This window comes from Pseudomyrmex gracilis, unplaced genomic scaffold, assembly GCF_002006095.1.
Source record: "Pseudomyrmex gracilis isolate BER0280 unplaced genomic scaffold, ASM200609v1 scaffold_201, whole genome shotgun sequence".
Classification (NCBI taxonomy): Eukaryota; Metazoa; Arthropoda; class Insecta; order Hymenoptera; family Formicidae; genus Pseudomyrmex; species Pseudomyrmex gracilis.
The window spans coordinates 140,650-168,431 of NW_018020785.1; the positions used below are offsets into that span (position 1 = coordinate 140,650).

Genomic DNA, 27,782 nt, shown 5'->3' on the forward strand with positions numbered 1-27,782 from the left:
GTATATATATATACATATATACATATATACATATTTATATTTATATTTACATGCTTGCGTATATATGTATATATATACATATATACGCAAGCATGTGTATAAAGCGTATCTGAAAAATGCACGAATATTACATACCTCGGTTGAAAGAGCCAAATTTAATCACGTTTATTAGCAAGAAAATATCGGACGTTCAAAAGAAATTTTCACCTAAAATATTAGCATACTCCGTATATCTAGTGGTATATGAATATTTCATAGTTGTGTGCATGTGTGTCACACAAAAAAAGCTTTTAATGAACTTTTATAAATCCGCTATAAAGCGTCGCGGTGAAGCAGGAAGTAACGCCGGATGGTGTCATCGCGCAATTGCAAATCTCGTCGGCGGAAGCGGCGGATAGCGGCGCGTACTTTTGTCAGGCGAACAACCTTTACGGTCGTGATCAGCAGCTGGTGCAACTCCTCGTACAAGGTAGGAACGTGGGGGTTTGTAGGTCAATTCGCTCCGATATAGAATAATTGAATTCCAAATGCGATACTCTTGCTCTATATGCATATATATTGGCGCATGAGTGCATTAATATCGAATTCCGCACGTTTTAGAGCCGCCACAACCGCCGAATGCCCTAGAAACCGCCATGGTAGCGAGTCGCAGCATTAACGTTAAGTGGCAACATAAGTCGCAAGACACCAGCGAAGTTACTAAGTACATTCTTCAGTATAAAGAGGGCGAAGGTATAGAGTAACAAAAAGTATTTAACTAACGTTAAGCGGATTATGTAAAAGCGCGATGTGTGATAACGTGAAAGCGACTTTTTTTTTTTTTTACATTTGAGAAGAGTTTTATTACGTTTTTTTGCTTTACGATATTTCTCTATAAAATAAAATCTTTTTAAATCACTTCTTCTAATTCTAATTTTGTCTTCTCTCTGTGTTTCTCTTAAATTTGTTAAAACTTAATTAACATTCTCTCGAACTCTTCGAATTACTACTAGGCGGAATATGGCAGCAGCAAGAATTTACCGGGCCACCTTTACCGTACGCGGCGCTAATTGACGAATTGAAACCCGCCACTAGATATACGATTCGCATAATAGCGGAAGGTCCGGCGGGCCGATCTGTTCCTTCGACAGAACTAATTGTCAAGACTGAACCACAAAGACCGGCCGGTCCGCCGATGAATCTCGCCGCCAGAGCTCTTTCCTCGTCTGAGATTCTCGTCACCTGGTCACCACCGTTGCCGGAACTTCGTCACGGTGACATACAAGGTTTCAACGTGGGTTACAGAGAAACGAGGTAATGCGCGAAAGATATTGGGAATATTAACTTGAGAGTTAATTGTATGCGAGCACAACAGCTTTTGTTTTTTTTGTTTTTATTTCAGCTCGAACAATCCGTCGTACAACTTTACCTCCGTGTCGGGTGACGGAGAGGAGGGCGGCGGGGAGCTTCGACTTACAGGTCTTAGGCCCTACACCAGATACACTCTTGTCGTTCAAGCTTACAATCAAGTTGGACCGGGGCCTATATGCGAGCCGTTGCTGACACAAACATTGGAAGATGGTGATTGTCAAAAAACTGTTCGAATCTCTTCATTTTGATGATTTTTCCTCTCTTAGTGTTTCTAGTTCTTTCGCTTAGTGTTTCAAAATGGATTTCTAAGATGTAACAAACATAGAAAATAATTTCAAAATAGTTCCAAGCGCTCCGCCGGACGACGTGAGATGCGCAGCGCTCACTTCTCAGTCTCTGCAAGTGTCCTGGCAACCTCCGCCTAACACACACAGCAACGGCATTATTCAAGGCTATAAATTAAATTACGAACCGATTCTAGCGGACGCCTGGCGAGGGGTGGATGAAATGGAGGTTATTAATTTTCTTAAGCATTTCCTTATTTTACACATCTTTCACTTTAATTAATTAATTTGTCAACTAACTAGGTTCGGAAAACAAGCGCTTTAACAACAGTTCTGACTGGGCTCAGGCGGTACACTAATTACACCATCCAGGTGTTGGCTTATACCAGAATTGGTGATGGAGTGTCTTCCGCAACGATTTACTGCCAGACTGAGGAAGACGGTGATTTATTCTTGACATTGTCAAACGATCCTTTCTAACTGAATCTCATTAAACATGTTTCTTGCACTTACAGTACCAGGTAGTCCTGCTGATATCAAAGTCGTCGTAAGTTCGCCGCAAGCTCTGTTCATCTCGTGGTTACCACCGCTCGAACCGAACGGAATCATTACGAAATACAACCTTTACACAAGGTAGTAAAACGTAAATTTTGCATTATTATATATATATATGTATATATGCGCATATATATACATATATAGTATACTATATACATATATGGGTAATTCTCAAAAAACGTAATCTCCGTGGACTGTAATCTTTGTGGTATATTGACATAAAAAACATAGATAAGTTTTTATATTGCATAGTCACGTATTCATATTACGAATGGTGACTTAAAATGGTATGAAAAAACATAATTCACCGCTATCCGTTAGTTAATAATAATTATTTTTTATCAAAACTGAAAGTTGAAATTTCCGCGTTCACAGAGAATCACCCATATACTATATACTATACATATACACTATATATATACTATATATACTATATAAATATATACTATATACATATATACTATATACTATACATATATACTATATACTATATACATATATACGCATATATATGTAAATATGCGTATTATGTATAAATATATGCCCCATGTTACATGTTCGTGCGAAAAATGTTTTCACAAGATTTACAATAACATGATCTCTTAAAAAAAAAAAAAAAAATTATCAAGTTCGGTAAAGATAACAGAAACATTCTGCAGAGTCGTTGACGGACGCGAGGAGCTCAATCACGGCAAGAAATCGTTGCCGGCTACGAGTATGCACTTCGAAGCGATTGATTTGCAGCAACACGTCGAGTATCAATTCTGGGTAACCGCTAGCACCCGAGTTGGTGAAGGTCAAAGTTCGAGAGTGGCGGCGCAGGTGCCGACTAATCGAGTGCCGGCCAGAATCTGGTCTTTCGGCGGACATGTAGTACGCCCGTGGCGAGGTTCAGCCACTTTGGAATGCAACGCAGTCGGACATCCAACGAGAGAATGGTACAAGGGCGCCACGGAACAGATACGCAGCGATTCCGCCAAGAACGTGCAAATTCTGCCGACTGGAGAACTCGTGTTGTCGAATCTTCAGTCGCAAGATAGCGGAAATTACACATGCCAAGTGGAAAATTCGCAGGGCAGCGACAAGCTTCATTACACCCTCACGGTGCAAGGTATAATATTTTAATTAATTATATCTTCTTTATTTTTGCGATAAAATATAAATTGTTTATCGCGACATTAAAACAAGTACTTATTTACTTATTTAATATTTACTGGTATAATTCGATAATTGCTATATGTATTATTTACATTAACAATATTCTATATATGCTTAATAAATTTTAATTAGTCGGCATATTAAATGCCGCGCTAGAATAATAAATTTAGTAGTTGAATTATGAAATAAATTTTCTACTCGAATTCTTCAGTTCAGTCAGCAACTAATATAGAATATTGATACAGTTCAGAATAACATGGGTTTCCCTTTCGTGTCGCAGTTCCACCTAGCGCACCCGTATTATACGTAACTAGTTCCACATCAAGCAGTGTGTTATTGCATTGGAAATCCGAGAATAACGGCGGCGCGCCGTTGACGGGATACACATTGTATTATCGAACTACTCACGGCACCCTCGATGAGTTACAATTATCTCGCCACGCTACCAGCCACGAACTGAAGGTAAATCCGACTGGGATTAATTGACATCATGTTGATTATATTAATTATTGATAGAAAAATTGTGATAATTGCTTCGAGCGGATAATTTGTAATAAAATGAAATATGTAACAATGAAAAGTAATAACGGTAAGTTTACATCGTATAATGAGTTGAAACCTAATGCTCTGTTAAAATTGAAATATATATAATCCGCTTGAACTAATAAATCATGTTCTAAACGCATATTTCAATCGATTAAATTAATTGTCACTTTACATTGAATACATTATTATTGTTACACGTAATTATTGGTATTTTTAAAACTATTCAAAGATTTTTGCCAGTTTATCAATTAAGGACGTTCTCCGAATTATTGATTTTCCTAGGATTTTCTTTAAATTTGCGATATACATAGTTTATGATCTTATTTATACGTAGCCTTTTTGGATAATAGGGATAGCAATGTTAAATTCCAAAATATGGAAGATTTAAAATTCAATTTTTAACATGGATTTCCTATGCTGAGTTTCCTTTGTGAAGTGGGGTTTTTTAAAGTTACTGACGACAATTTTTGTAGGATTTTTTTAAAAAACAAGTATGCGGTAGCGGAGAGTGTCTTAATTAAAATACGATTTTGAATAATATGGCAAGCAACCCTTGTTTTCAAACTATAGCTTTTTTTTTGTTTTTTTTTTTGTTTTGCTGGATTTATGCGCGCTGTGTACTGCAGCTATTTTTCTTCTTCTGCGCGGAGTAAGCGGGTCTTAGCAGTGCTGAATAGCTCACACAACTTAACTTTGTTACAGCAGTACAAACTTACTCATGAGAAGAGATAGTTTAGGTTGCTAACCACTGTATTTAGGTTGCTAACCACTGTAGTCGGAGAACGTTCTTAAATTGATCACAGAGAGAAAAAAGAGATTGATTAAATACTTTTTTTTTTTTTAACAGGGATTATTGTGCGGAAATACGTACCAGTTGTATTTGACTTCGCACAACAAAATCGGCAGCAGTCCGTCGTCTCCGGTGCTCTCGGTTCGAACTCAGGGTCAAGCACCGGGAATTCCACCGGCTTCTTTTCTCACTCCGAATTCTACCACTTTAGTGTTGCGACTGCATGTCTGGCCCGACAACGGATGTCCCATAAGATATTTCGTTATTCAGTACAGACCGGCGAACGAATTTCATTGGACTTTAGTATCGAACAACGTCAAGATGCAACGACGATTCGTCGTGACGAACTTGACGCCGAGTACCGTCTATCAGCTCAAAGTCGAAGCTCACAACGTGGCCGGCAGTAATCAAGCGGAGTTTACGTTTGTGACGTTGACGAAAGAAGGTGGTAAGTTTGAGAATAGATTACATATTAAAGTGTCAGTTGCGCACAAACCATCGCGAAAAAAAAAACGCTTATGTACGGACTAAGTGCGATTTTCTGCGGGGAAAAATGACGATCGAACATCCGCGCTATTCGATGAAACTATTTTGTTTTCAAATATTTATATCCAAAAGAAACTGTGTTCCTGTAACTTTGCAGAACCACCACATCCAGGATTGTCGAAACGCGGAATGACATCGGTTATGCCGTTTTACGCGGACATTAAAGTGATGCTACCGTTGATAGTGGCTACTGTCGGGTTGGTCATCGCGGTGGTAATTGTTGCTTTTCGTTGGAGGATCAGTGAGTGTGAAAACATAAATTTTTATTAATTGTTTTGCAGTAACAACACACAACTTTGTGTGAGTTTGAAAGAATATATTTTTGCATACGTTTTTTTTTTTATTTTAATTACATATAAATATATATATATATAAAATTATAGTTCTGGTAGAGGTGACGCGAAAGAATGTGTTTGTTGACAGGATATATAGGAGGTCACGTGCAACGACCGATGAAGGAGTCTCAGGAGAATCAGCAGAATGCCGAGACTCAGCGAGAGCGTTACTACGCCACGATACACAAGGTGGCCCTTCAACAAGCGGCGAACACGGGCGGAGGACCCGACAAGATTCCAGGTGAACTTTTGTTTCGATATAGATTTCAAACTTCCAGGTTTGGAATTACAATACAATTTATTGTTGCGCCCGTAATTCTAATGCTGCACAAAAATGTAAAAAGATGTGATTTGATATTTTATTTTTTATTTTATTTCTCATTGGATGTGCTCGAAACGGATAGACGAGTGAGACAGTTAACCCGACGCGATTTGAAAGGTAGGCAATGCCTCTGATGGGTTACAGAGACAGCGGAGGACATTTCGCCGTACGCTACGTTCCAGCTTTCGGAGGGTGGCGGGGGAAGCCTGGCAGGATTGGGCGCTTTGGGCGGACTGGGAGGCGCGGCGGAGGCCACGGCAGCCGGTCTTCATCCGAACAACACTCTCCTTCACAGCTTCATGTATCACGAGCACGCCATGACCGAAGGATGCGCGAGTCCTCCACCGGCGGCGACGGTATATGTCAGAGATAAATCCGTTTTTTTTTTTTTTTTCAAAATTATTATACATGATCTGATAATAAAGAGTATATATCCGGATTATTGTAGATTCTCTAATTGGCAAATTGTGAAAATATTGCGCAAAAATGGCATCGTGAATAACGACGATCGTGCAATGATTGTACACAAAGATGATTCGCCATAACGCAACAGTTTTGTCGAAATAAAATTTTGTAAACAATATTTGTCAAAAATTGCGAAAGAGTCAGTCGTTATGCATTTCCATAAGTATATACATGAATTAAGTTGATTTCTTCATATGCAATTATATTTCTACATATTTTAAACATCACATAGCTGAAATTTTTTTCTCAATTATTGAACAATTTCTTTTTGAAATTAATTTTGCAAATATACTGCTAAGATGATTCGCCATATCCGTTATTCTTTTGCCGAAATAGTATTTGGAAAGTTATTTTGCAAACAACTACAAATATTTGATAAAAGATCAATGTTTTTTACATCTATTTTCTAAAATATATCTGTATAATTGCAAATTACAATTTTAGTACAAGATTTTGTCACATAATTTTGTAAATGTTTTTCTATCAGGGTTATAAATAATATCTACTTAAAAAAAATTATGAAATTAAAACTCTTTGAGTAAAACTTTTTATTGTTTATAGTTGTAAAATTTTTATAATAATTGAATATATTATAGAAGAGTTTTGTTTTACAAGTGGCACAAAAATATGATTAATACAGAGCATGAAGAGCGTTTCGTCGAGAAGACGACAGCAGAGAAAGCAGCAAACTCCGGGCGATGTCGAGAGCGACGAGAGCGAGTCTGACCCGGACCAACTGATAAGTTCGCGCACAGAATCGTCGAATCAACTGGACGCTGGCAAATTAAAACATAGTGCGTTTTTTGATCAAAATTTTTTTTTTTTTTTTTTTGGTTTTATATATTTACGAATAATTTTACGAATTGTGTTCTTATTTTAGTTCGCGCGGTTTCGGACTTTATCTATCACGGCACGTCGAGCACCTCTTCGGACATTTCTCCCATGTCCGAACAGAAGTCACTGCCACGAAGAGGAAGATCCAGGTAATGGCTCAAATAATAAAGCGTTAGCGAGAGACATCGTTACTCCAAGTTTACTTTTTTGTCATAATTCTTCATATTTTCCACAGTTTCCCAGAAACTTCCCTCACGCAGTGCTGAAGTGACAATAATCGAATGTTTTTTACGCCGTACTTGTCAAATTTACATAATTTTTCTTGTTTAAAAAAAACAAATATTATAAAAATTTTAGACATACATGTTCACTATACAACTTATCTCTTTATAACTAAATTAAAATTTGGGGTACATTAAATTAACACACAGCTCTTAAACAATCGATTACTGTTCATACCTCATCGCGAAATTGTCGCTCTTTCGCAACATCAGCCAGTAAATTCTCGTCTGTTTCTGTTGGCTGTCTCGTAAGATGGCATGTTCCCAGCAGGAGCTCTCTGCGTACGCTATTGCCACCGATCTCGGTCGCGGAGACCGCGTTTGTCGGCGGGAATCAAGGGGCGGTTGTGCCCACGCCGGGGAACGGAGACCGGCCAGAGCTCAGCGAGGCCGAGTGCGACATTGACTCCCTGAAGAAGCTGAAACTGGGCCTGAGGAGCTCTCTGTGGTCGCGGCCGAGCACTCAGAATAATCCATCCTCGGATTACTCCATCGCCGTCTAATCGGTCCATCCTCCCCTTCCCGTTCCTTCTTCCAATCCCGCGTGGTCATCAATTCTTTACGGTAATAAAGACCTCCTCCTCTTCTCTTATCTTTACTTTCATTGGGCCAAAGATTAGATATAAATGGATTTTTTTCTCTTTCGTGTCTCGTTGGAAGATTCCCTCGTGGGTACTCGTCTAGGTGCCAATCGACCGCCACGCGGGCACGTTTCTATTGACGGTAGATAAATTGCATTCTATTTGTAAACGGCGATCAATAAGGAGAGATGTGTATAAAAATAAAAATTCGTGGAGAGAGAGATTCGAGTTAACGAAGATAAGCATATACAGAAGAACAGAAACGGAGTTTTGGAAAAAAAAAAAATAATAATAATAATAATTTGTTGCAAAAGATCTTTTGAAATTTTTAAATTATAAACTATCGGAGAAAGAAACTTAGGGCGTAATTGATAAGGAAAAAGATATTTGCATTTCTTGCAGATGTTAGATGTCTTGTAATAAATATTAATTATTAATAAGTGTTATTAACACGACAAAGTGTGCGAATCTATTGTAGAACTGTTCTTCTGTAAACCCTGTTCCTTCGTTTGGTCGAAACTGATGAAGCTAGTCGAAAGTATCTAAAAAACAAAAAAATACATTGCGCGTCTCTTCTCCTCCTTATTATAATATATGATGCGCTACGTGAGTTAATAACACGTGCGTGTAAAGTGCGTGGAGTGCGTGAGTGAGTCTAAAAAGTCCGAGTGCGTGAATGATCGTCGAATCACGTGTTGCGAATGCGTGCCAAAACGACAATTTGCTCAGACCGCTGCGAGTCGTTTCGCCGGCGGGCGATCCATTCGAGACCAAAGACTTAAATCGTAGAGAGAACAGAGCACGGAAGAGTCCTTCGCGTATAACGAACGGGACAAGAGCGACAGGCTGCATTTCCGCTTCCGTCGCAAATTCAAACCCAATCAATCGATATAAAAAATTTCAATTTGCTTATATTTGCATCAATGTATATTTTTCTATACTTTTCTGATAACTTTTTTATCTTTATTATACAAATTAAACAAATACACTAATTGAAGACGTAAGTTAATTATTTGTTTGTCTCTCAGTAAATTTATTGATTTATTATATATTACTCTATTTTACTTATATCAATAACAATTCCGTATTATATAATTCTAATTATTTTGTCGCAATTCACAATTTTTTATTATAAAAACGTCAACATCAATTTTATTTGTTAGCACAAATCAACATTTTCCCGTCCCGCGTAATGTACATGTATGAAACAGCCTGAAGCTCTCGTTACCGTATAAAATTTATGCTCGTCGATGCAAATACGTTATCGAGATCGGAATGAGATACGAACGGATCGTAAGAGAGACAAACATCACACACACACACACACACACACACAATAACGTCTCTGTGAGTATGGATCGTTTGACAGTTGGGCTCTGTTGCGTTGTAAAATTTATATACGTACGATATAGGCACCGTTGATTACTTTAAGTCCGTTATTAATCCTAAGACTTCTACGTAGAACGTTTTTCTGTGCGCGGAGCGCGATATGATCGACGAACTATATCGAACTATCGAACGCAAAGCTGATTTTTGCTCTGTACATTTTGAGATCGAGGGGGGGGGGAGGGCGTTTGAGAAAGCCGCGTGCTCACTCTTTCTCTCTCTCTCTCTTCCTCCCTCATTTTCCGATATGATATCTCTTCTAATGTCGCGCACCTTCGAGACTTCGTAATCGGCGCGACCCCACCTATTACATATATACATATATATATATATATCCAATAAGTCGATAACTCCAATAAAAACTCCTCTTCAGACTGAAATCGAAAGTACTACGAAAATCGCCGACAATTGTACGCGTGCATCCTATTGTGTCGCGAGCTTCCAATACAACACTGCCAATCCGCAGACTATTTGTCGTGTAAAGAAGATAATTGCGATCTTTAAACACACACACACACACAATTATACATATTGAAAAACAAAAACCCAAAATGTTCTGTAACTTTTTTAGCGAGAGCGCGGAGAACGTGACGTTTTTCTCTAAACAAGCAATTATTTGACGACTCCCTTTCTGTCGCCGACAAACAAAGCGTCACATTAAAAAATAATTAAATATATACTATTATACGATTCGAAGATGTTTTTCGGATTTGAGAACCGCGTTAGCGGTCAATTTTATATCGACGTTTCTCGCGAACAATTCAGCTCACTTCATCAGAGGTTTCCAAGAGCAGTCTCTCTGATACTATACGACGTTTTTTATATTCGGATCTCTCTGTGATGGCGTATGTACTTCCATTTTCGAATTAATTTGAGCGTGAAGAGAAGATTATTCTGAATTTATATCGTATGTCTCGTATACAAGTCGACGATATATCTTTTACTCTTATACAGAAAAAAAAACAAAAAGTCCGTTAAAAAGATTAGAAAATTCATGCCACGTATACAAGCGACGTTATATAAAACATTTCGGGGTTATCATCGTGTGTAACAACACTAAAAAAACTAGGGAGAACTGTGCGCGACACTACGAAGACAAGAGGCGCCGTATATATATATAGATATACGTATCTAAATACATATATTTGAGTACATGGGCATAAAGATGCGTGCATGCAGCATGTACGACGCGTAATGTTTAATGTATATAAGAGAAGCACGTCAATCAAACTCGTAGTGTTCGATTAATTCAATAGGATTGATCTGCGAAGTGAAAGAGAAAATGCGAATAGTTGTGGCGTTTGCTGGACATTTTCGTCGACACGATTTTTGTACATTTTTTTCTGCGTCACACACACACACACATTATATATATATATATATAAATATACGTACGAACCGACCGAGTTCTGTCAATCTCTTCTGTCGTAATCTTTCAGGGACCAGTTTTCTCTGTTACCGTAATAATCGAGTGAGAAGTCGATAAAAAAAAGATTTTTCGATACAGCTCACATCAACGATCTCAAAACACTCAACGAATTTTTTACTATGTGATTTTTATAAAAATATAATCGCAAAAAGTACAATTTTTCGCCCATTTATTCGATTGATACTTTTAAAACTAATCACGACGGTTTTTACTGTGTAATTTGCTTTGTGTCGCGAACAGTTTTATATATAAACGGTCCTCGAAAATTGATGCAATGACATAACTCGGTGCATCCCTCGTCATCCTCTCTGCGATAAAATCCGTGCAACTCGAAGAATTGCACAATTTAATTGTTGCATCGATACGAATGGGAGGCGAGAGTGAACAAATCAAATGGACAATTATTATTGTAACTACGATTAACGTGTAGAAAAAAAAAAAAAAAAAAAAAAAACAAAAACCTAAAGAGAAGCGAGTCTGTCTGCAAAAGTCATCGCAAGGAGTAAAGTGTAAAGAAGTGTTGTGGCAAGTTTTTCTCTCCGTTCTGCGATCGGAGGTTGTGCGATTAAAAAAAAAAAACGAAAAAAAAAAGAAATAAATAATAATAATAATAATATATTGCGATTTAAAATTTAAACTGTATTAAATCTGTGGTACGGAATTTCGATGCATTGTGTCGATCGTAGAATCGATTAAATAAATTGATATCGTGTAAAGTACACAGAGTGGATGTTTTCTGAGTTCAACCTTATGAGATGTATACAACAAAAAAAACTACATGAATATGTGATTTAAATTTGCACACAAAGCACGCAAAAAATCTTGTGATTGTGAAAATATAATAATCGATTAAACATTCGATAGAAACGTTTTCGTTTCAATATCCCGTAAGCTCTGAAAACGTAGAGTCCAGATCGTCGCAAATAAATTTGTATTTTTCCTTCTCTTTTAACAGATAATCTGAAATGTAAACGAAAACATTTTATCAATTAACAATCGTGTATTTAACAATTGTTGCAAACAGATTTAACTGTACTATATATACTGATCATATGTCACACCTTCTCTTTTGTCCATTTCCTTCGTGAATATCTTGACAGTTTTTTCAGCGATTATGGCACGTTTCTCGGCAGCTTTTAGTTTGATTTTTAATTCCTTCAACTGAGCTTTAAACTCTTCCACTCTCTGATTAGCCTGTAATTATTAATTTAATTTTTTAAATATTTGAAAAACGAGAGAAAGAATAATTAATACAAAAGAATTCTTACTTTTTCTTCCGACACTTCTAAAGACTTCAGTATGTTACCAACGATGAACAACTCATCCTCTCTTTCGAGAATTTTCCTGAAACACATTATTATTCGTCATGTTCAAAAAATAATTCCACTAAATATCTCTTAGTGCAATTATCAGAAACTGTGTGATATAACGATGAAATATTTACACACACACACAAAGAAAAAAAAAGAGAAAGAGAGAGAGAGAGAGAGAGAGAGAGAGAGAGAAATCCTTGCAAAAGTAAAAAGGATTTTTAAATATAGAATATATTGCGTGAAAAGGTCTCTGAATAAATTCAAAATAGATGAGAGAAAGAATTGAGCCAAAAAGAGAACGCAGCCTCTATATTTAGAAAATGGATGCGATACGTACGCCTCGCTCGATTTAACTCTTTCTTCTGCAGCCTCGAGCTCATCCTCGACAAACGCTAATTTTTTCGAAATCTCATCCGATTTCATGTCGGCGTCTTCAGCAATGAGCCTGGCTTCTCTCAGCTGCGCCATCAATTGATCCATTCTCTCTTCGTCTTGCTTGCTTCTGTTTTCCAGAACTTTGCAAATACTGAATGAAAATCAAATTAAAAATTACGACGCTCGTAATTTGTTTCGTGATAAAGAAATAATGATAAAAATTTACGAACGCGTTATATTATAGTTGTAGAAAAATATTTCATTTCACTGTTCTATATAAATTTTATGACAAATAATTGGGTTTACCTTACCGCTTTGCGTCTTCCGCTGTTTCCATGGCTTGCGCGAGTTTTGCCTGAGCAGACAACCGTCGTTCTTCGGACTTCTCTAAATTCTGCATGCACTGTTGCATTTTTCTATTCAACACCGCCAGTTCCGATTGTGTCTACAATTTTACAATTGACAGACATAGAATATTTGATATATAACACGGGATTGTATTTTTTCTTAATTCACTAACCACGATGTAGATCCTCTCTTTCATTTCAAGATCCTTGTTCGATTTTACCAGCTGAGCCTTGCTCACTTCGAGATCGTGCTCCATTTGCACCAATTTTTTCGCCAAATCACGAACCTCGTCCTTTAATTTTTCTTCCCTTCGGGTTGCCTCTTTTGCTTGCTGATCGCACAGATCAGCCTTGTCCATCGCGAGATCTTTTTCGAGCTTCAGCGTTTGCAACTGTTTCTTGATAGCGTTCATGACTTCGGCGAAAATTAAAAACAAATATTTTTTTACATCAATAATGTTAATTTAAGAAAAAACCTTTTTTTAAACAGATATATATATATATATATAGTACTGAATTTTATAATAATATAAATTATTACCGAACAGAAGTATTTCAACTTTTAAGTCACAAGAGAGAACACAACTTCTTTATTATTTAAGAAACTTGACAGTAAATATTTAATTCTTTAATTATGATAATTGCTGTTTTCTTTTATGTTTGATTGATTTTTAGTATCTATTCTCGAAAATGATATTTCTTGTTTTTAATGAAAAATAGTCACGGGAAGTCACTTTTGCTTAGAAGTATTTTTCACGTTGTGCAAGAATGTGAATAATCTGAGTAATATAATTCATACTGCGTGTTAGAGTTTTTAATTACTAGAAAAACGAACGAAGTATTAAATGCGATGCTCGCGGGTTACTGTGCTCGATGACCGATGAAGACAATGCTTTATAGGCTCAATGTAATGCAAAAGAACAAAAGCAACCGTTGCTTTAGTTAGTCTCAAACGAATTCTTCGACTTCTTAAAGCAATGTACTTCGATGTAGGATGTTCATTGTCGATAGCAAACACATTGATAATTTAACATTTGCTTTGCGCTATATGCTTAGCGTTAAATAAACAAATTTTCTGAAGTAAAAATATAAGAATATAATATATTTATAATTTTAATGTTTATAATTTTTTTACAATATATTTTTACTTTTTATAATTAGATTTTAGAATTGTAATAATATTTTTATTATGCGGCAGGTATTGCAATGTAATTTTTTTATTTGTTCGCACGTACTTCGTATTTATTTTAAAATCTATTTTAAATAATATTTTTAATACACTATAAGAAAATTTCATAAAAGTTTTAGGAAAAAAAATAGTAACTTCGGAAAATAAATCAGATAAACTATTTTTCACACATATATTTTCTTATTATTTATTTTTATTCTTATTATTTATTTTTATCATTTCCGGTAACACACAAAAACATGAGAAATGACAAATCGCAAGAAAATTTCTAGTAGCATTTATTGAAAATACAGATTTTACAGTACACAGAATAAAAAGGACGGCGCGATATTGTGTGGTCTTGTTCGCGCTTAGCAGACGACACGGTTTCCCCAACGCCTCTGAAAGAAAAAAAATAAACAAAATCGTCGTTATTAATCTTTGATCGACGCGACAGACAATCATTAAACCGCTTAATTGACGGTCGATCTTGGCAAGATGTGTTAAACAAAGCAAAGCGATTATAATAGCAAACGCATGCCGTGTCCGTCAAGGAGATTGTTGCGTGAAGCGAGTTATTTCTAATGTAGCGCTTTATACAAATCGATCAACAATGTGCGGCATCTAAGCACTGTGAATCAAATAAACAAAGTTCGTATAGACGATAGCAAATAAGCGGAAAGAAGCGTTAGGAGCAGCGGCGAGAATTCAAATCGACAGTCCGTTTGCGGGACTTTAATATCCTGTCATTTCGGCAAACGTTGCATCCATGTCGTCGCAGACCGCCTTATACTTTTCCTTCTCTTCTCTGAGTTCGTCTGAAAGAACAAGCCGCGATTTCAAAAATCACAATTTTTCTCCGTTTTCTCGACACGCTTAAGCGAGAGTTCTCACCTTCTTTCGTATCTACTTCCTTTAACAGCGTCTTGACCGTTCTTTCTGCATGGATCGCGCGTTTCTCTGCCTCTTTCAATTTCTTTTTCAAAGATTTAAGCTGCAGTTTAAAATCCTCTACTCGTTGATTCGCCTGAAATTGAAGAGCAATTGTTTAAGCGATACAAATGCCAAATAACATTTGTTAGCGCGACACGACATACTTTTTCTTCGGACACTTCGAGGGATTTGACGATGTTCTGTACAATGAAGAGTTCGTCCTCACGTTCCACAATTTTGCTATAAAAAAAAAAAAGTGTACCATATGAGTTTTATATGAGAAACATATAATTTTACATAAGTTACTTAATAAGTTTTGCAATATGTCAGTTATTTGCAGCATAGAATCTTAAAGTTATATTATTACATCTCAATAGTGAAAAAATCACGTGTAAGTTCGATTAATCTGAGCCAAGAAATAAACAGCGAACATTTGAATCTTGTCAGTACCGGTTGAGGCACGAAATTCTGATATTAAGTATTTAATGATTTTGACAAAAGGATTGACGAATATACGAGCAAACTAAAAACTGTTTCAGCTCAATGTTCTTATAAAACAACTATAGAGATTCCGTTGAGATGCCGAGAGTCTCAATGTGGACATTTTTTGTACAGATGTCGTACTCAGGACAGACTCATCTGTCGTCAATAAGATAGCGAGTCTATTTGCAAAAGCGAAAAACTTATCGTCGGACTGAAGATCGGTGCGCCAAGTGTTCATAAAATTCTTGATGAACATTTAAATGTTTTTACACTTTTGAGTCTTTCATTGACTCAGAAAAGAGCAAAAAGGCGTAGAGTGATTTGATGAAGAAAATGTTAAAAGATTTATAAAAACGAAGCTCCGACGTATCTAAACAAATTTGTTACGGGTGACAAAACTTGGTTTTATTATTACGATCACGTAAAATAAAAAAAATTAAAAGGACGGAAATTTAATAAGCGACGAGGAATTTCTTAGCAGCAATAAGACCAAGCGTACGCAGATCAGCCGGAAGAAAGGTGACAGCACAGTCTTTAATGATGATTGGTTTATTCGAACGAAATTGTAACGAAGATTATTTTGAACGATTGATTTAAATAGAGCTATATTGCAAAACTTATCTCTCTAGTGGCCTATATAAACTACTTATAAACTTTTAAATCAATATACACATACGCTTCGCTAGTTTTTACTCTCTCTTCGGCAGCTTCTAACTCCTCTTCCACAAACTGCAATTTTCTGGCTATTTCGTCGGATTTCGAATCCGCGTCCTCGGCGATTAATCTCGCGTCTTTTAGCTCCGACATCAATTTTTCCATGCGTTCCTCGTCCAATCGACTTCTTTCCGTCAAAACGTTGCACATTCTGCGCGTGACGGAAAATTACAAAATTTCAACGCTAATATATCTTACAGTTGCGTTTTACTTTGTAACGATGACGAAGAAGAGTTCAAGATTTTTAAAAATTATTTGAAATTAAAAGGTAATATAAATGACAAAAATAATCAAAATACAACTCTGATGGTTTGCAACTAAAAAAGAGAAATAATAACACGGTCTTTAAGAGATATACCGACCGTTGGATATGAACGTACGCGAAAAGTATTTTTAAAATGCAAATTAATACACACGCGTACTTGTTCAAATTAATTTTAATTCAAAAACTTATAAACATCGGATGCTTAATATGTGCATTTTGCATCTCAAAAATCTATATTTATTAAAAAAAATACTTTTGCATGTTTATCCAGCGCTTGGCTCTTAAAAGTTCCGTATCATTTTTTTTTTTTTTTTTTTAGTTTAAAACGCTTAATAAATTTATGGACCTTTGAGCGTCATCCGCGAGTTCGGTCGCACGTGCTAATTTGAGTTGAGCAGTAAGACGTAATTCTTCCTTTTTCGTAAGAGTTGCTTCGATTTCTTGCACTTTCTTGGTCAGAACAGTACGGTCTTGTTCGGCCTATTAGCAAATTATATAATTAGCACAAACAAACATATATAGTTTCTTTGAATAGATATTTTAAACATTGTATTTATACGCGCGCGCGAGACGTTTTGATTGCTACGGATTGTTCCAGCTTCCTCACGTAATTGTTTACGTCTCTTTTACAGAAAGATTACTATATTGTTTAAGAAAATATATAATTTGTATTACAAAGAAATTATATATATGTATAAAGGTGTTTTATAATATTAATACGCACTTTGGACCAAGATTTTTCGCACTGCTCTAGATCAGCCGTCGATTGCTCCAGATTAGCTTTGGTGACGGTATAATCGCGTTCCAATTGTATCAGTCGTTTTTGCAGATCCCTAAGATCGTCGTTTAGCCTGTCGGCTCTTATATCTTCCTGTTTTGCTTTCGTCTCGTTCACTTCAACCTTTTCATTAGCGGCGTCCATTTCCATCTTCAACGCCGCAATTTTCTTTTTAATCGCTTCCATCGTGAATTTCGCTCGGAAATCTCTTTTCTTTACTCTTGATCGGTCTTGCGAAGCTACTACAATGCAACTTGAAGTGAAAAAATATAGAGTGAACTCGGAATTTACAAATTTATAAATCTTGTGCGCGCGTAGTCTATAGTTATAATAAAAATAAAATTTTTTAAAAGAAAACCTACATTACATTCTTCCTTAACTTTTAATTCCAACAACATTGCATAATAATTTCTTATTGTTTTATAATTTTATTATTTATATGTATTTTTTAAATCAATAAATATACATTGAGATAAAGACGTCAGACGTGTGTCAAGTGAGATGATAATGTAATCAAGAACTGTTACTATATATACTCACCCGTCAAGGGTTTCAATTCGTCATTTAAACGCTTTCGATATAATCTTTTATACTTTAGAGAAAACTTTACAACACAATCGCGTGTCGCAATTGCGACTAATGGATTGCGTAAAGCAAACAACTGTTTGACGCGCAGAGAAATTCCTACTAAAGGGGACAATACACTCACTGCGATCGTGACGATGAGATCCGCCGAGAGAATGCCTTCAACCGGATGCCTTCGACAGCTAAGCTAAAATAAAACGAAACTGATCGATCGCGGTGGCCGGCCACCTTCTCGAACTCCCCTCGATCGTATCCAATTCTATAATTGCTTTGGGACTTTGGCCGTTGTCCCGAAACCTAGCCCTCCGAGTCCTCCACCGGTTCTCTTTCATCGCAACGCCCGCCTAATGAAACGCGATATCCGCCGTTCCCATGCTATTCTCGGTCTCCGAAAAGAATCTCGCGTTTTCTATTGTTTTCCGTGTAATCAACTCTTTGTGTGTTGTAAACAAGCTCAGCTCAATTAATCCTCTTATCAGTGAACTCTCACTTGACACACGTTACAAGTCGCTATTATTTGACAACATAACTTGAATCTTCCCGCTGACCACAACTTCTTAGAGCGAGTTGACTGACGTCACGCAGTATTTGTGTGTGTGTGTATATATATATTAGAAAAAAAAAACAAATAATAATAAAGACGATTAAATCTAGTCAAAGATATATTTAATAATTTTATCGATTTATTTTTTTTACAATAGTCTCAGGTTGTGACACATTAAACTTCTTCGTGTAAACTACTACACTACGAGATGCCGTGTGTAACAAGAGAGAGCTACGCAAGTAAAATTCTACAAATGTTTCGATGAATGACTTTAGTAGTAATAATAATAAATACTTCTTAACCGTTTACACGCGCGTATTGCGCACAAGATCAATTTGTTTTGATCGATTTATAAGTACATAGATTCATAAGCAGATTTTTACACAATTATAAACGCAGTTGTTAAAAAGTAATAAAATCCAATCGTATCTCAAAAAGGATTATTTTGTTATATCAACAGTTTCTCCCTTCAAATATAGTAAGTACTTACTCTTTTATCACTTTTGCACATTATATATATATATATGTATATATGACGAAAACGTACAATGTAGTACGTAAGTTTAGAAATACGTAGTTTTTGAGTCGTCAAGCGTACAAGATATTCGAAAGTAACAAACTGTGCAAACATTTCATTTTTTGCGCATATGCTTCGTAAATATTTCGAAGTTTTGAAAAAGCGATGCATATATTGACACAGAGTTTTGGCAAGATGTAATACATGTATGTATGTACGTATGTATGTACGCGCGCGTGTGTGCGCGTGCGTGTACGTGTGTGTTTGCGTGTATATATATGTATATCAAGATCATATCAGCGTATCAAGAAAAGCGTTCGAAACAATATCGATATCAAATCGCATTATAATATGTAAATGCATTACTTCCCTGGCACAACAGCTTTATATATATAACAAAACAAAAAACGAAAAATAATACTAGTATATAGTGTATCAACCACACAGATCTCAATTATCAAGAAATAAAAAATACAGAATTAAGTAATGCAAATCTACTTAAGTAACAAATTAAAAGTAAAAATAAACATAAGATAATCGAGAGAGATGTCCATTTAACAATCACACCGCAGATATTGATATGTAAATATGCGGTTCAACAAATGCCTACACAAGTTGGTAAGTACAAAATAAAAAAAAAATATAAAAAAAAATAACTTGAACGAAAAAAGATATAAAAACAGCACGCAAACAAAAATAGTAAGAAATTTCTCATATATCACTCATTTCGAAGTGCGACACACAATCGACAAAGTTAAATATCACGATATACACATACTTAATAAATTAACAATTTACATTTGGGCGGAGATAGAAAGACAGTGCTATCAAACGCGTGGCGTTTCAAGAGAAAAAGACTTAGGTGCTAATGCGCCATTGATAAGAGCAGCATCGTCATCTAGAAAGATTAGACCCTGTTTCAGAGTCGATCGACATCGTCAACACGTAAACTGGCGTGTACGTGAGCAACAGATGAACAGCGTCATCGCGATCGAGGGCACGCAGTTGTTGTACCAATGAGCCAACGGTGCATTCTGCACCCGCGCAGTTCAGCAGTCTATGTCAGAAACATGTCAAAATAAGTGCATTATGTTGCAAAATCGTTGCGTATCTCAAGAGTAAATATCTACCTCAAAGTTGGGCTGTCCACTGTGCTATCCAACTGAGCGACACGATCCCCTAAACCAAGCCTCACGGCGAGCAAACACCAATCTCTTCCGTGATGATCGGGTGGATCAAGCATTTGCGCCAATCGCCGCTGTACGGCGGGTTTTATGTATTTCACAGGTTGTTTCGGTCCGAGAACGTAATTTTCCATTAGAGGCAGTCCGCAACCGACTATCTCCCATACGGTTTCTTGACGTTCATTCAATGGATTCTTAAGAGTCGCTTCTTCGAGGCCTTTGTCGATTAAAGCCGATATGACGGTGGCCGGTGCCCATGAATGAACAACCTATACAAACGTATTGACAAAAAAGTACATAATCCAATCTTTACAAATTCTTTAATTGTAAATAATATAAATATATTATTGTGTGTGTGTGCATTTTATCTGTACTTCGTCATATTCTCGAAGTTGGCTAGGACTTAGCCAATGCCTCTCTAGTAACATTCCAGGTGCGACTAATTCAATGGTGGCATCCATTGTATCTAAGATCACGCTTAGAAGAGCGAAGCACTGTGCACTGGTACCGCGCGGTCCACGAATCTGAATTTCCACGCAACTGTGTTCTTCTTCCTCGAACGTGATTATACTTTCGCAAGGTCCGAGACATAGCTTCGATCCTCGCCACCACTGATACAAGTCTGAATTTGTCGGATCCCACGACTGAGTGACTTTTCTCAATTGTGCCTGTGCGAAGTTTAATATTTCTCTTATCTTTATTTTTTACTTCATTTTATATATATATATATATATACCCAGTAAACAATTTGTTCGCAATTTGCTGACAAATTGTCAGCAATTTTAAGCAAAAATACTCAGCAAATTGGCATCAATTGTGTCCGCATTAGGCTTCGATTTTGTTGCCAAAGCTTGTCGACAAAAAGTAACAGAAAATTGCTAGCAAAAACCGAGCACAAAGCTTGATACATATTGAAAGCTTGACATATTTTGGTCTGAGACCAAATTGACGCCAAATATGAAGCAAGATCTGCGCAACACGACACAGCTTTGCTTGGTTTTTGCCAGCAAGTTGCTGTTATGTTTTGTCAACAAGCTTGAATATATTTTTGCTAGCAATTTTGCAATATTGCCAGACAAAACAAACGCTGCATCATATTTGATGTCTTCTGATAATAAAATTTGTAACAAGCAATTTGGCAAAATCTGTTTTGACAGATTTGGTTATCTGGGTATTATCTTCTTTTTAGTATATATTACCTGTAAATGCGTAAATATTGCAGTCAAGTGATACAAAGGCGCCTCTTCTGGACAAAGACGTAAACCAGCGTGAGGCAACGCGGTTGAACATGGTTTCCACGGTTCCCATAAACCAGGAAGACGTTCCACGAGATTTAAACACGGTATTTCGTACTCCACCTCGTCGTCATCCACCTCGCACTAAAACAAAATGTGATATATCCCAAACGAATAATCAATCAAATTTCTCATTGCTGAACTTACCGGAACGCACAAATTGACCGCTTGTAACGCTTGCAAAGCTTGAGCAGCAGGACAGGGACAACGCGCTTGAAAATCTTCTAAAGTGTACACACCGGTGGTTCGACCACCCAATCGTCCTCTCTGATCGGGACTCAGTTGCCAATTCAACACATCCTGCCAGAACCATTCGGGACTAAGTACTATCAAGTTTCCTGGCAAAAGAATACATTCCCCCAAATTCTGCAATGCAACACATATTAGTCTGATAAAACTATCCTATATATATATATATATATATCACAAATGTGTGTCTCATAAATTAATATCTAAGCTTGTAAACTGCAAACCTGTAATTGCAATCCAAGATGTCTGCAATGTTCCATACAAACCAGAGGATTGATCTTACGAACTTCATCCAAAAATTCCTCCTGCGTAAGCATTAACGGAGGCACTTCCAACGATTGCACGTACGATCTCCACGCTTCAGCAAGGCCGGTCCAAACTAAGGCGCTCTATAATACGTCATTATATCCATAGTAACAGAATTGTGCTCTATCTGGATATCACATTGATGCAGAAAATATATACAAGAGAAAGAGAGAAGAAGTCTCTTTTTTCTTTATTTTTTTTTTTTTTCTTTAAATCTGATAATAAGTGCATGTATGTATATATGGGAGTAAGCATTAGTGCAACTATTGAACCAAAGTACAAATTTCAGTTTTATAAACATCACTCAGTTATTTAAAGGAATTGAGAAGTATCTCGACCTGTTTATCAAGATTCGCCAGGGGCACGTACGTAGCCGCAGCACGCGGCGCGTCACGTCGGAGAATACTTTCTGCAACTTCCGGTCCATCCTACATCATGCATTGCATGCATTAAGGCTGATGTTAATAAACATTAATGGCCAAATAACCAGCAACTAAAACATATGTTCTTAATAAATCTGATTTGGTGTGATACACACACACACACACGCACACGCACACGCGCGCGCGCACACACACACGTACGCACACACGCACAGTATATATATATATATAAAATATGATATCGGATGTTTGTAGGAAAAGGTGCGCTTATAATCAATCAAACATATTGCAAATGATTGAATGTCGTCGAGAGTCATAAGACACACAATAAGATACTCTCAATGATACTTTCAATTATTTGTATACATATTAAATCAACCATGCATCATGGATGATGAGAGGAAAGTCGTGGATATCGTCGCGTTGACTCTTGTTTTATGAGTCAATGCTCGATCCCACATAGCATATCGACACTGCAAATTTTGAGAATGATGAATGAATTATACAGACAACAGCGTAACAAGATAGTCCATGATTGACCAGAACCGTTTCACAAAGGAGAGGAATAATGCTTAGGTACATTTATTTTATATACACATGGGTGTGTGCTCTGTATACATATATAGTGAATTAATATGTACATGAATTTTTTTTAAGGGAATTATTTATACACAATATTGCGTTAGTCACGATTTTGCTCGTGTTAAAATAAGTTGCACAACGGTTCTGCTCGTATATTTAGTATCAAGCATATTGATATCATGCATTTTACTGATATTTGAGAGTAAATTAAAACTTAATGTGTAATATCCGATACAGATGAATATTAAAATTAGAAGAGATTGCAAATTCTATCATCGAGATTAAAATATGTTAAATGAGAGAAAGATTGCTTGTGCCAATTAAATAAAATCGTTCACACAATCAATATTGAACGATGAGAAAGTATAAATCTCTTCTAACATTACAGATGAATTATATGAAAAGTATATCTTCATATTTCTGTACAGAAAATATAATCGCTTCACCTCGAGAAATTCCATCCTTGCATTATTTAAATAAGATCTGAGGACTTTGAGGCCGGGACTAGAAGGATTAGTTGCATCCAGTGCTACCATTTGAGGCTCTTCCCCCAAAATCGATGTAAAATCTTTTAAAAATGGTAAGAGCGGTGCGAGTAGATTGCCACCGTTAGAATTTGGAACTAAAGGTTCCGGCGCATAAGTGCCGACTAAGATTACTTTTATATCGTTGCACTTGCCGCCAAATCCTTCAATAAAGAAAAAAAAAAGCAATCGCAAATCTCAGAATTGTTATTTACTCTCGTGAGAAAAATTAATCACAATGACACGAAATTAATTATGACACACAAAAAAAGTTTCAGATGCAATCGTGACTCACCAACATTACTCGGATTAATACGATCCAAGATAAATTGCAGCCAAAATTTTATCTGTTGAAGCTGAACGGTCAATGGCTCTCTCAGACTAACTGTAATAAGATGCACCGCTGGTTGCTGGAACGTAAGTACATAGTGATAAGACGCCAAAAATTCTTCTCGTCCACACAATTCCCAGAAAACACATTCGCCACCTGATTAGTGAGAATAATATACTCTTAAATATATTATATATTAATATATTACATATAAATATATTATATATTAATAATTGATGCTAATTGAGAGATAACACATATTGTATTCATGTTATATGTTACAAAAATTTTCACGTATTATCGGATATTGTTTTATAATTTTATTGAAGTAGTAGTTTGCTCACCTACGTTACCACGACTCCACTCCACGCCTTGAGTACCTTCATACTCATTGTCGCTGTATTCGAAACTCAGAGAACCGTGTTTACTCGTCACGTCAAGTTCGATACTTGGTTCTCTCTATAAACATTAATAACGTTATTATTATTTACTTATATATCATATATTTTACGTGTCTCGCGCGTATATTAATACATAACATACCTTCGTGCTATAATTCTGGCTCCTCGACCTTCGGAAGAAACCAAAACTAAATATTCCTGACTTCAATGAATTGATTAATGACGATTTCCCGGACGCACAATGTCCAAGTAGTCTTATATGTAGCCGGTCTATCGGTCTGTGTGTAGGTTGCAGCTGACGAATATAGTTTTCGCGCTGATTTGGCTGAAAACAAGTTTTCAAACACAGTTTTGGCTACAATTTCTAAAAAAAAAAAACACTATAATAATATAAAAGAACTTACATTTCGTAGTTTATCTAATAAACTTGCAATATCTGGATGTCCATACTTAATCGCGGTAACGTCCGCTCGAATTCCTCGATTTGTTTTATCAACGTCGCAACCACCAAGGCACAAAAGTCTGACCAGATTAATGTGCCCGTGTCGAGCAGCCACGTGTAACGCCGTGAGTCCTTGTTTGTTCGGGATATCCAGATCAATTCCATTTTCTATCAGCAATGTCGTCATTGCCTCATCGCCAATCTCACAAGCAATATGCAAAAGAGTATCTTCTTTCTGAACAATAACGCGTTACTATTTTATCCATGAAATATCTTTCAATATATTGGCAAAATTTGAATAAAAGATGCCTCACAGAGTCTTTCACATTTAATGGAGCACCCTGCAACAATAATTGAGAGACAGTCTCAACACAGCCACGCCTCACAGCACTGATCATTGCTCCACCAAGACCCTGAGGAGCTTCAGATTCCTGTACAAAAGAGAATAAAGTTTTCGTCGACACAACATATCCCTACAAACATTTTTAATTGATTATTTTTATATCGTGGCGTAACACACTTAATATTAAGAACTTTCTAGCAAGGTGTTCTACACGTAGAATAAAGAAAAAACATTGACATATTGTTGTTTTGATTTTGTAACATATATTATGTATAAAAATAATTCTGATGTGTGTGCGCACGTGTGTGTGTGTGTGTAACGACGTGTAACTTTGTACAAAAAAAATTACTTAATGTCATTTCGAGATAAAAATTGATCAAAAGAAAAGAATGCGCAAAATTAATATCAATATGAGCGAAACAAAATTACAATAAATCATAAATGTTAATAGACTATGTGAGTTTTCACACCATAAGAATCCAAGGATGCTTAAGGCACGATTCAGCGTTTCCTCTTTCCCTAGAAAATAGAGAATTAAATTTGTTTTCTTTTCTTTTTATAAAAACACAAATTCAATTTTTACTTTTATTACAACTTACTTTGGATCCTTGATCAACAAGGACCGTATAAAATCTTTGGCAATTTCAGACACATTACTGAAAAATTCATTGTCAAATTGATATTGGCAAGCAGCAACATTTGCATATGTTTCTTGCTTATCCTCGCCTAAAAATGGTGAAGCTCCACTCAAAAGAATATATGTTAAAACACCAACAGCCCAAAGATCGGTTCCAAGACTGAGTGGTTCATAATTCACAATTTCTGGTGCCACAAATTCAGGTGTGCCAAATAGTGCTCTATGTTCTGAACCAGGTACCAGTCGATGCGATAGACCTAAATCTGTTACAGACAACGATATTTAATATCAATGAATGTGTATCGTATAATATTACAGACATTACCTATCAGCTTAATGCTAGGCATCGGTGGTGGGGTCGACAATAGAATATTCTCAGGTTTAATATCCAGATGAGCAACTTGATGGGAATGTAAGTGACTAAGTGCCATTAAAACTTGACGTACCTTGAAAAAGATTTGTATGTAAAAATTATAGAAGAGTATCCATCATTATTACAATATATAATTTACCACATGAGCAGCTTCTGTTTCACCAGACGGAGTCCAATGGAATAATTCACCTCCTGTAATCAATTCTAGAAGAAGCACCACTGTTGTTCCTGTGTCTATCACTTTGTATAAAGAAACAATGTTAGGATGTCTTAATTGAGCCAAAAGACCAGCTTCTCTTGCTAAAAATAAAGTTTATGCAAAAATAAATATGTTTTTACAATGTATAGTATTATCGTAATAAAATTCATACCAATATCAGCAGCAGCCACACCTCTGGCAACTCTTCTCTTCCTCATTATTTTTGCAGCGTATAGTATTCCAGTTTTCATCTCCCTGCATTTCCGTACAATAGCAAATTGACCCCTGTAATTTTCAATATATAAATATTGAGACACACTGTCGAAAATTACAAATAATACTTGCTTGCCAATTTCTTCAAGTAGTTGATAGTTTTTTTCAATTGGTTCATGGTGGACCTCCATTAAAGTACTCCAATCAGGACCTAAATAACAAACATAAAATTGATAAACCTTGCATAGGTTTTAAACAAATATGTTCAGACAATGACAATGTGTGCATTACTTTATGGTACAAAATTAAAATATTTTTCATTGTTAAATATTTAAAAATAATTAACTGAATAAAATATTTATATATATGTATATTTAATGTAGCAAATGTTGTATATAAACATTAATAGAAATGCACATAAATATATTCTATGATTTGAGCAATGAAAAAACTTAAATATAATTATAAAGAAGCTCTGTTAAATCATTTCTTGGAATAAAGATTGTATGTGTACTGTCTTCAATATTGTAGCAATTGAAGCAATGTAATCCAAATAACATATGTATTGCATTGTAAGTCACTTGAAAATAATAAATAAATTTGCTGAATATACAATTATTTTAGATATCTCTTTTATAAATTAAGTTATAAGTTTAAATTCTACAACAGAGCATCAGAATTTATAAAATCTCAATAACATAAATTTCTAACGTAAAGGGGCAAAATTTTGTAGCTACAGAAATGCGCAGCAATGCGCAATGAACGCAAAGTCAAACCGATTTCTTACTGTCGCTAAGCGTTTCCAGCTGGCGAGACGTGTCCGGCATCATCTCCTGATCCTGTTCATCGTTCGAACTATTCGAACAGCTTTGAGTTTCGCGAAGAGCCGTTACGAAAATTGTGTGACATCTGATGACCTTCACCCATGCCGGCTATCCTACACACACAATCAATATGCTTGTCTTGTGGGTCTTGTAATGTTGCGCGAAACGCCATCTCGCTACCAGCAGTGACTATATGACTGAGAGCAGCCACGGCTCCGGTTTAGCTGTTATCGTTACTCCGCCTTTTTCGCCAGCGCTGTGTTCATGGTGATGCACATTGGTAACTACGTAGCCACATCCACGAGCAATTTGGCGGCAAGCACGATATGTATACGCATATCTACGGTTCTTTTCGATGCTCCATTCATAGCGTGTGGTTCTATTCCGCGCTGTATCGGTATTACCGACATATACTGCAGACTCGAGCTGGTCCCATCACTGAGAGAATCGCGTAGTAAATTTGCGAATTACCTAATTGCTTTTTTAAACTCTGATATTTTAACGGCTTTGATTGTAAAGTGTTGACTCTTCAGTGCTAGACATAAAAAACTGACCTACGAGTTGTCCAGACTGGATCTGTGAGATCCACGCGACTTTAAGTTGGAATAT

At 36.3% G+C, this 27,782-nt stretch overlaps 4 protein-coding genes across 11 annotated transcripts in view; 1 reads left to right on the forward strand and 3 right to left on the reverse strand.

Annotated features, from left to right (window-relative positions):
* The window catches only part of LOC109858374 (Down syndrome cell adhesion molecule-like protein Dscam2), a 90,186-nt gene extending 81,847 nt beyond the window's left edge, over positions 1 to 8,339 (forward strand). For 2 of the 4 annotated variants that reach the window (XM_020435534.1, XM_020435531.1), the window contains 16 exons: positions 321 to 469; positions 601 to 732; positions 993 to 1,293; positions 1,382 to 1,560; positions 1,694 to 1,863; positions 1,938 to 2,076; positions 2,150 to 2,267; positions 2,852 to 3,303; positions 3,631 to 3,812; positions 4,744 to 5,134; positions 5,330 to 5,473; positions 5,656 to 5,808; positions 6,034 to 6,245; positions 6,995 to 7,148; positions 7,235 to 7,337; positions 7,723 to 8,339. In XM_020435534.1, coding sequence (XP_020291123.1) covers positions 321 to 469; positions 601 to 732; positions 993 to 1,293; positions 1,382 to 1,560; positions 1,694 to 1,863; positions 1,938 to 2,076; positions 2,150 to 2,267; positions 2,852 to 3,303; positions 3,631 to 3,812; positions 4,744 to 5,134; positions 5,330 to 5,473; positions 5,656 to 5,808; positions 6,034 to 6,245; positions 6,995 to 7,148; positions 7,235 to 7,337; positions 7,723 to 7,972 — 3,229 coding nt within the window. In that variant the 3' untranslated portion in view covers positions 7,973 to 8,339. The other 2 variants (XR_002250612.1, XM_020435532.1) reach the window with 2 other exon arrangements.
* A 2,678-nt stretch (positions 8,340 to 11,017) lies between these two features.
* LOC109858388 (tropomyosin-2-like) lies at positions 11,018 to 13,755 on the reverse strand. The gene is made up of 7 exons (XM_020435571.1): positions 13,442 to 13,755; positions 13,074 to 13,315; positions 12,865 to 12,998; positions 12,516 to 12,704; positions 12,134 to 12,209; positions 11,927 to 12,059; positions 11,018 to 11,825 (listed from the first exon to the last, which is right to left on the reverse strand). The coding sequence occupies exons 2-7, from the start codon at positions 13,311 to 13,313 to the stop codon at positions 11,743 to 11,745; spliced, it is 855 nt and encodes a 284-aa protein (XP_020291160.1). The 5' UTR covers positions 13,314 to 13,315; positions 13,442 to 13,755; the 3' UTR covers positions 11,018 to 11,742.
* A 661-nt stretch (positions 13,756 to 14,416) lies between these two features.
* LOC109858381 (tropomyosin-2-like) lies at positions 14,417 to 18,408 on the reverse strand. Of its 3 annotated transcripts, none has more exons than XM_020435561.1 (7): positions 17,951 to 18,408; positions 17,188 to 17,483; positions 16,810 to 16,943; positions 16,161 to 16,349; positions 15,166 to 15,241; positions 14,963 to 15,095; positions 14,417 to 14,886 (listed from the first exon to the last, which is right to left on the reverse strand). In XM_020435561.1, exons 2-7 carry the CDS (start codon positions 17,425 to 17,427, stop codon positions 14,804 to 14,806), a joined length of 855 nt encoding a protein of 284 aa, XP_020291150.1. In that variant the 5' UTR covers positions 17,428 to 17,483; positions 17,951 to 18,408; the 3' UTR covers positions 14,417 to 14,803. The 3 variants fall into 3 exon arrangements, with proteins under 3 accessions (XP_020291150.1, XP_020291151.1, XP_020291153.1); XM_020435562.1 differs by having other exon boundaries at positions 17,188 to 17,494; XM_020435564.1 differs by having other exon boundaries at positions 17,188 to 17,480; positions 17,782 to 18,408.
* Positions 18,409 to 18,475: 67 nt separating this feature from the next.
* LOC109858385 (death-associated protein kinase 1-like) lies at positions 18,476 to 27,323 on the reverse strand. 3 transcript variants are annotated; one of them, XM_020435568.1, is made up of 20 exons: positions 27,137 to 27,323; positions 26,482 to 26,560; positions 26,309 to 26,421; positions 26,077 to 26,237; positions 25,890 to 26,010; positions 25,527 to 25,827; positions 25,398 to 25,446; positions 24,899 to 25,015; positions 24,547 to 24,819; positions 24,285 to 24,467; positions 24,086 to 24,200; positions 23,706 to 23,897; positions 23,333 to 23,574; positions 22,260 to 22,349; positions 21,840 to 22,004; positions 21,514 to 21,732; positions 21,271 to 21,450; positions 20,446 to 20,739; positions 20,018 to 20,340; positions 18,476 to 19,944 (listed from the first exon to the last, which is right to left on the reverse strand). In XM_020435568.1, the coding sequence occupies exons 1-20, from the start codon at positions 27,177 to 27,179 to the stop codon at positions 19,782 to 19,784; spliced, it is 3,423 nt and encodes a 1,140-aa protein (XP_020291157.1). In that variant the 5' UTR covers positions 27,180 to 27,323; the 3' UTR covers positions 18,476 to 19,781. The 3 variants fall into 3 exon arrangements, with proteins under 3 accessions (XP_020291157.1, XP_020291158.1, XP_020291159.1); XM_020435569.1 differs by lacking the exon at positions 22,260 to 22,349; XM_020435570.1 differs by lacking the exon at positions 27,137 to 27,323 and having other exon boundaries at positions 26,486 to 26,560.
* Positions 27,324 to 27,782: the final 459 nt, after the last annotated feature.

Bases quoted from the DNA above. Each gene is read 5' to 3' on its own strand.
- LOC109858388 (XM_020435571.1), bottom strand. From the start codon at position 13,313: ATGAACGCTATCAAGAAACAGTTGCAAACGCTGAAGCTCGAAAAAGAT. The intron at 12,705-12,864 runs GTAAGGTAAACC...ATTTTCATTCAG, and splicing joins ACAGCGGAAGACGCAAAGCG to TATTTGCAAAGTTCTGGAAA. The intron at 12,210-12,515 runs GTACGTATCGCA...AATGTGTTTCAG, and splicing joins AGAGTTAAATCGAGCGAGGC to GAAAATTCTCGAAAGAGAGG.
- LOC109858381 (XM_020435561.1), bottom strand. From the start codon at position 17,427: ATGGAAGCGATTAAAAAGAAAATTGCGGCGTTGAAGATGGAAATGGAC. The intron at 15,242-16,160 runs GTATGTGTATAT...TTTTTTTTATAG, and splicing joins AGAGTAAAAACTAGCGAAGC to CAAAATTGTGGAACGTGAGG. The intron at 14,887-14,962 runs GTGAGAACTCTC...TTGTTCTTTCAG, and splicing joins GGAAGTAGATACGAAAGAAG to ACGAACTCAGAGAAGAGAAG.
- LOC109858385 (XM_020435568.1), bottom strand. From the start codon at position 27,179: ATGATGCCGGACACGTCTCGCCAGCTGGAAACGCTTAGCGACA. The intron at 26,561-27,136 runs GTAAGAAATCGG...TTTGTTATTTAG, and splicing joins GCTGGAAACGCTTAGCGACA to GTCCTGATTGGAGTACTTTA. The intron at 25,016-25,397 runs GTGTGAAAACTC...TCTTTTGTACAG, and splicing joins AGCATCCTTGGATTCTTATG to GAATCTGAAGCTCCTCAGGG.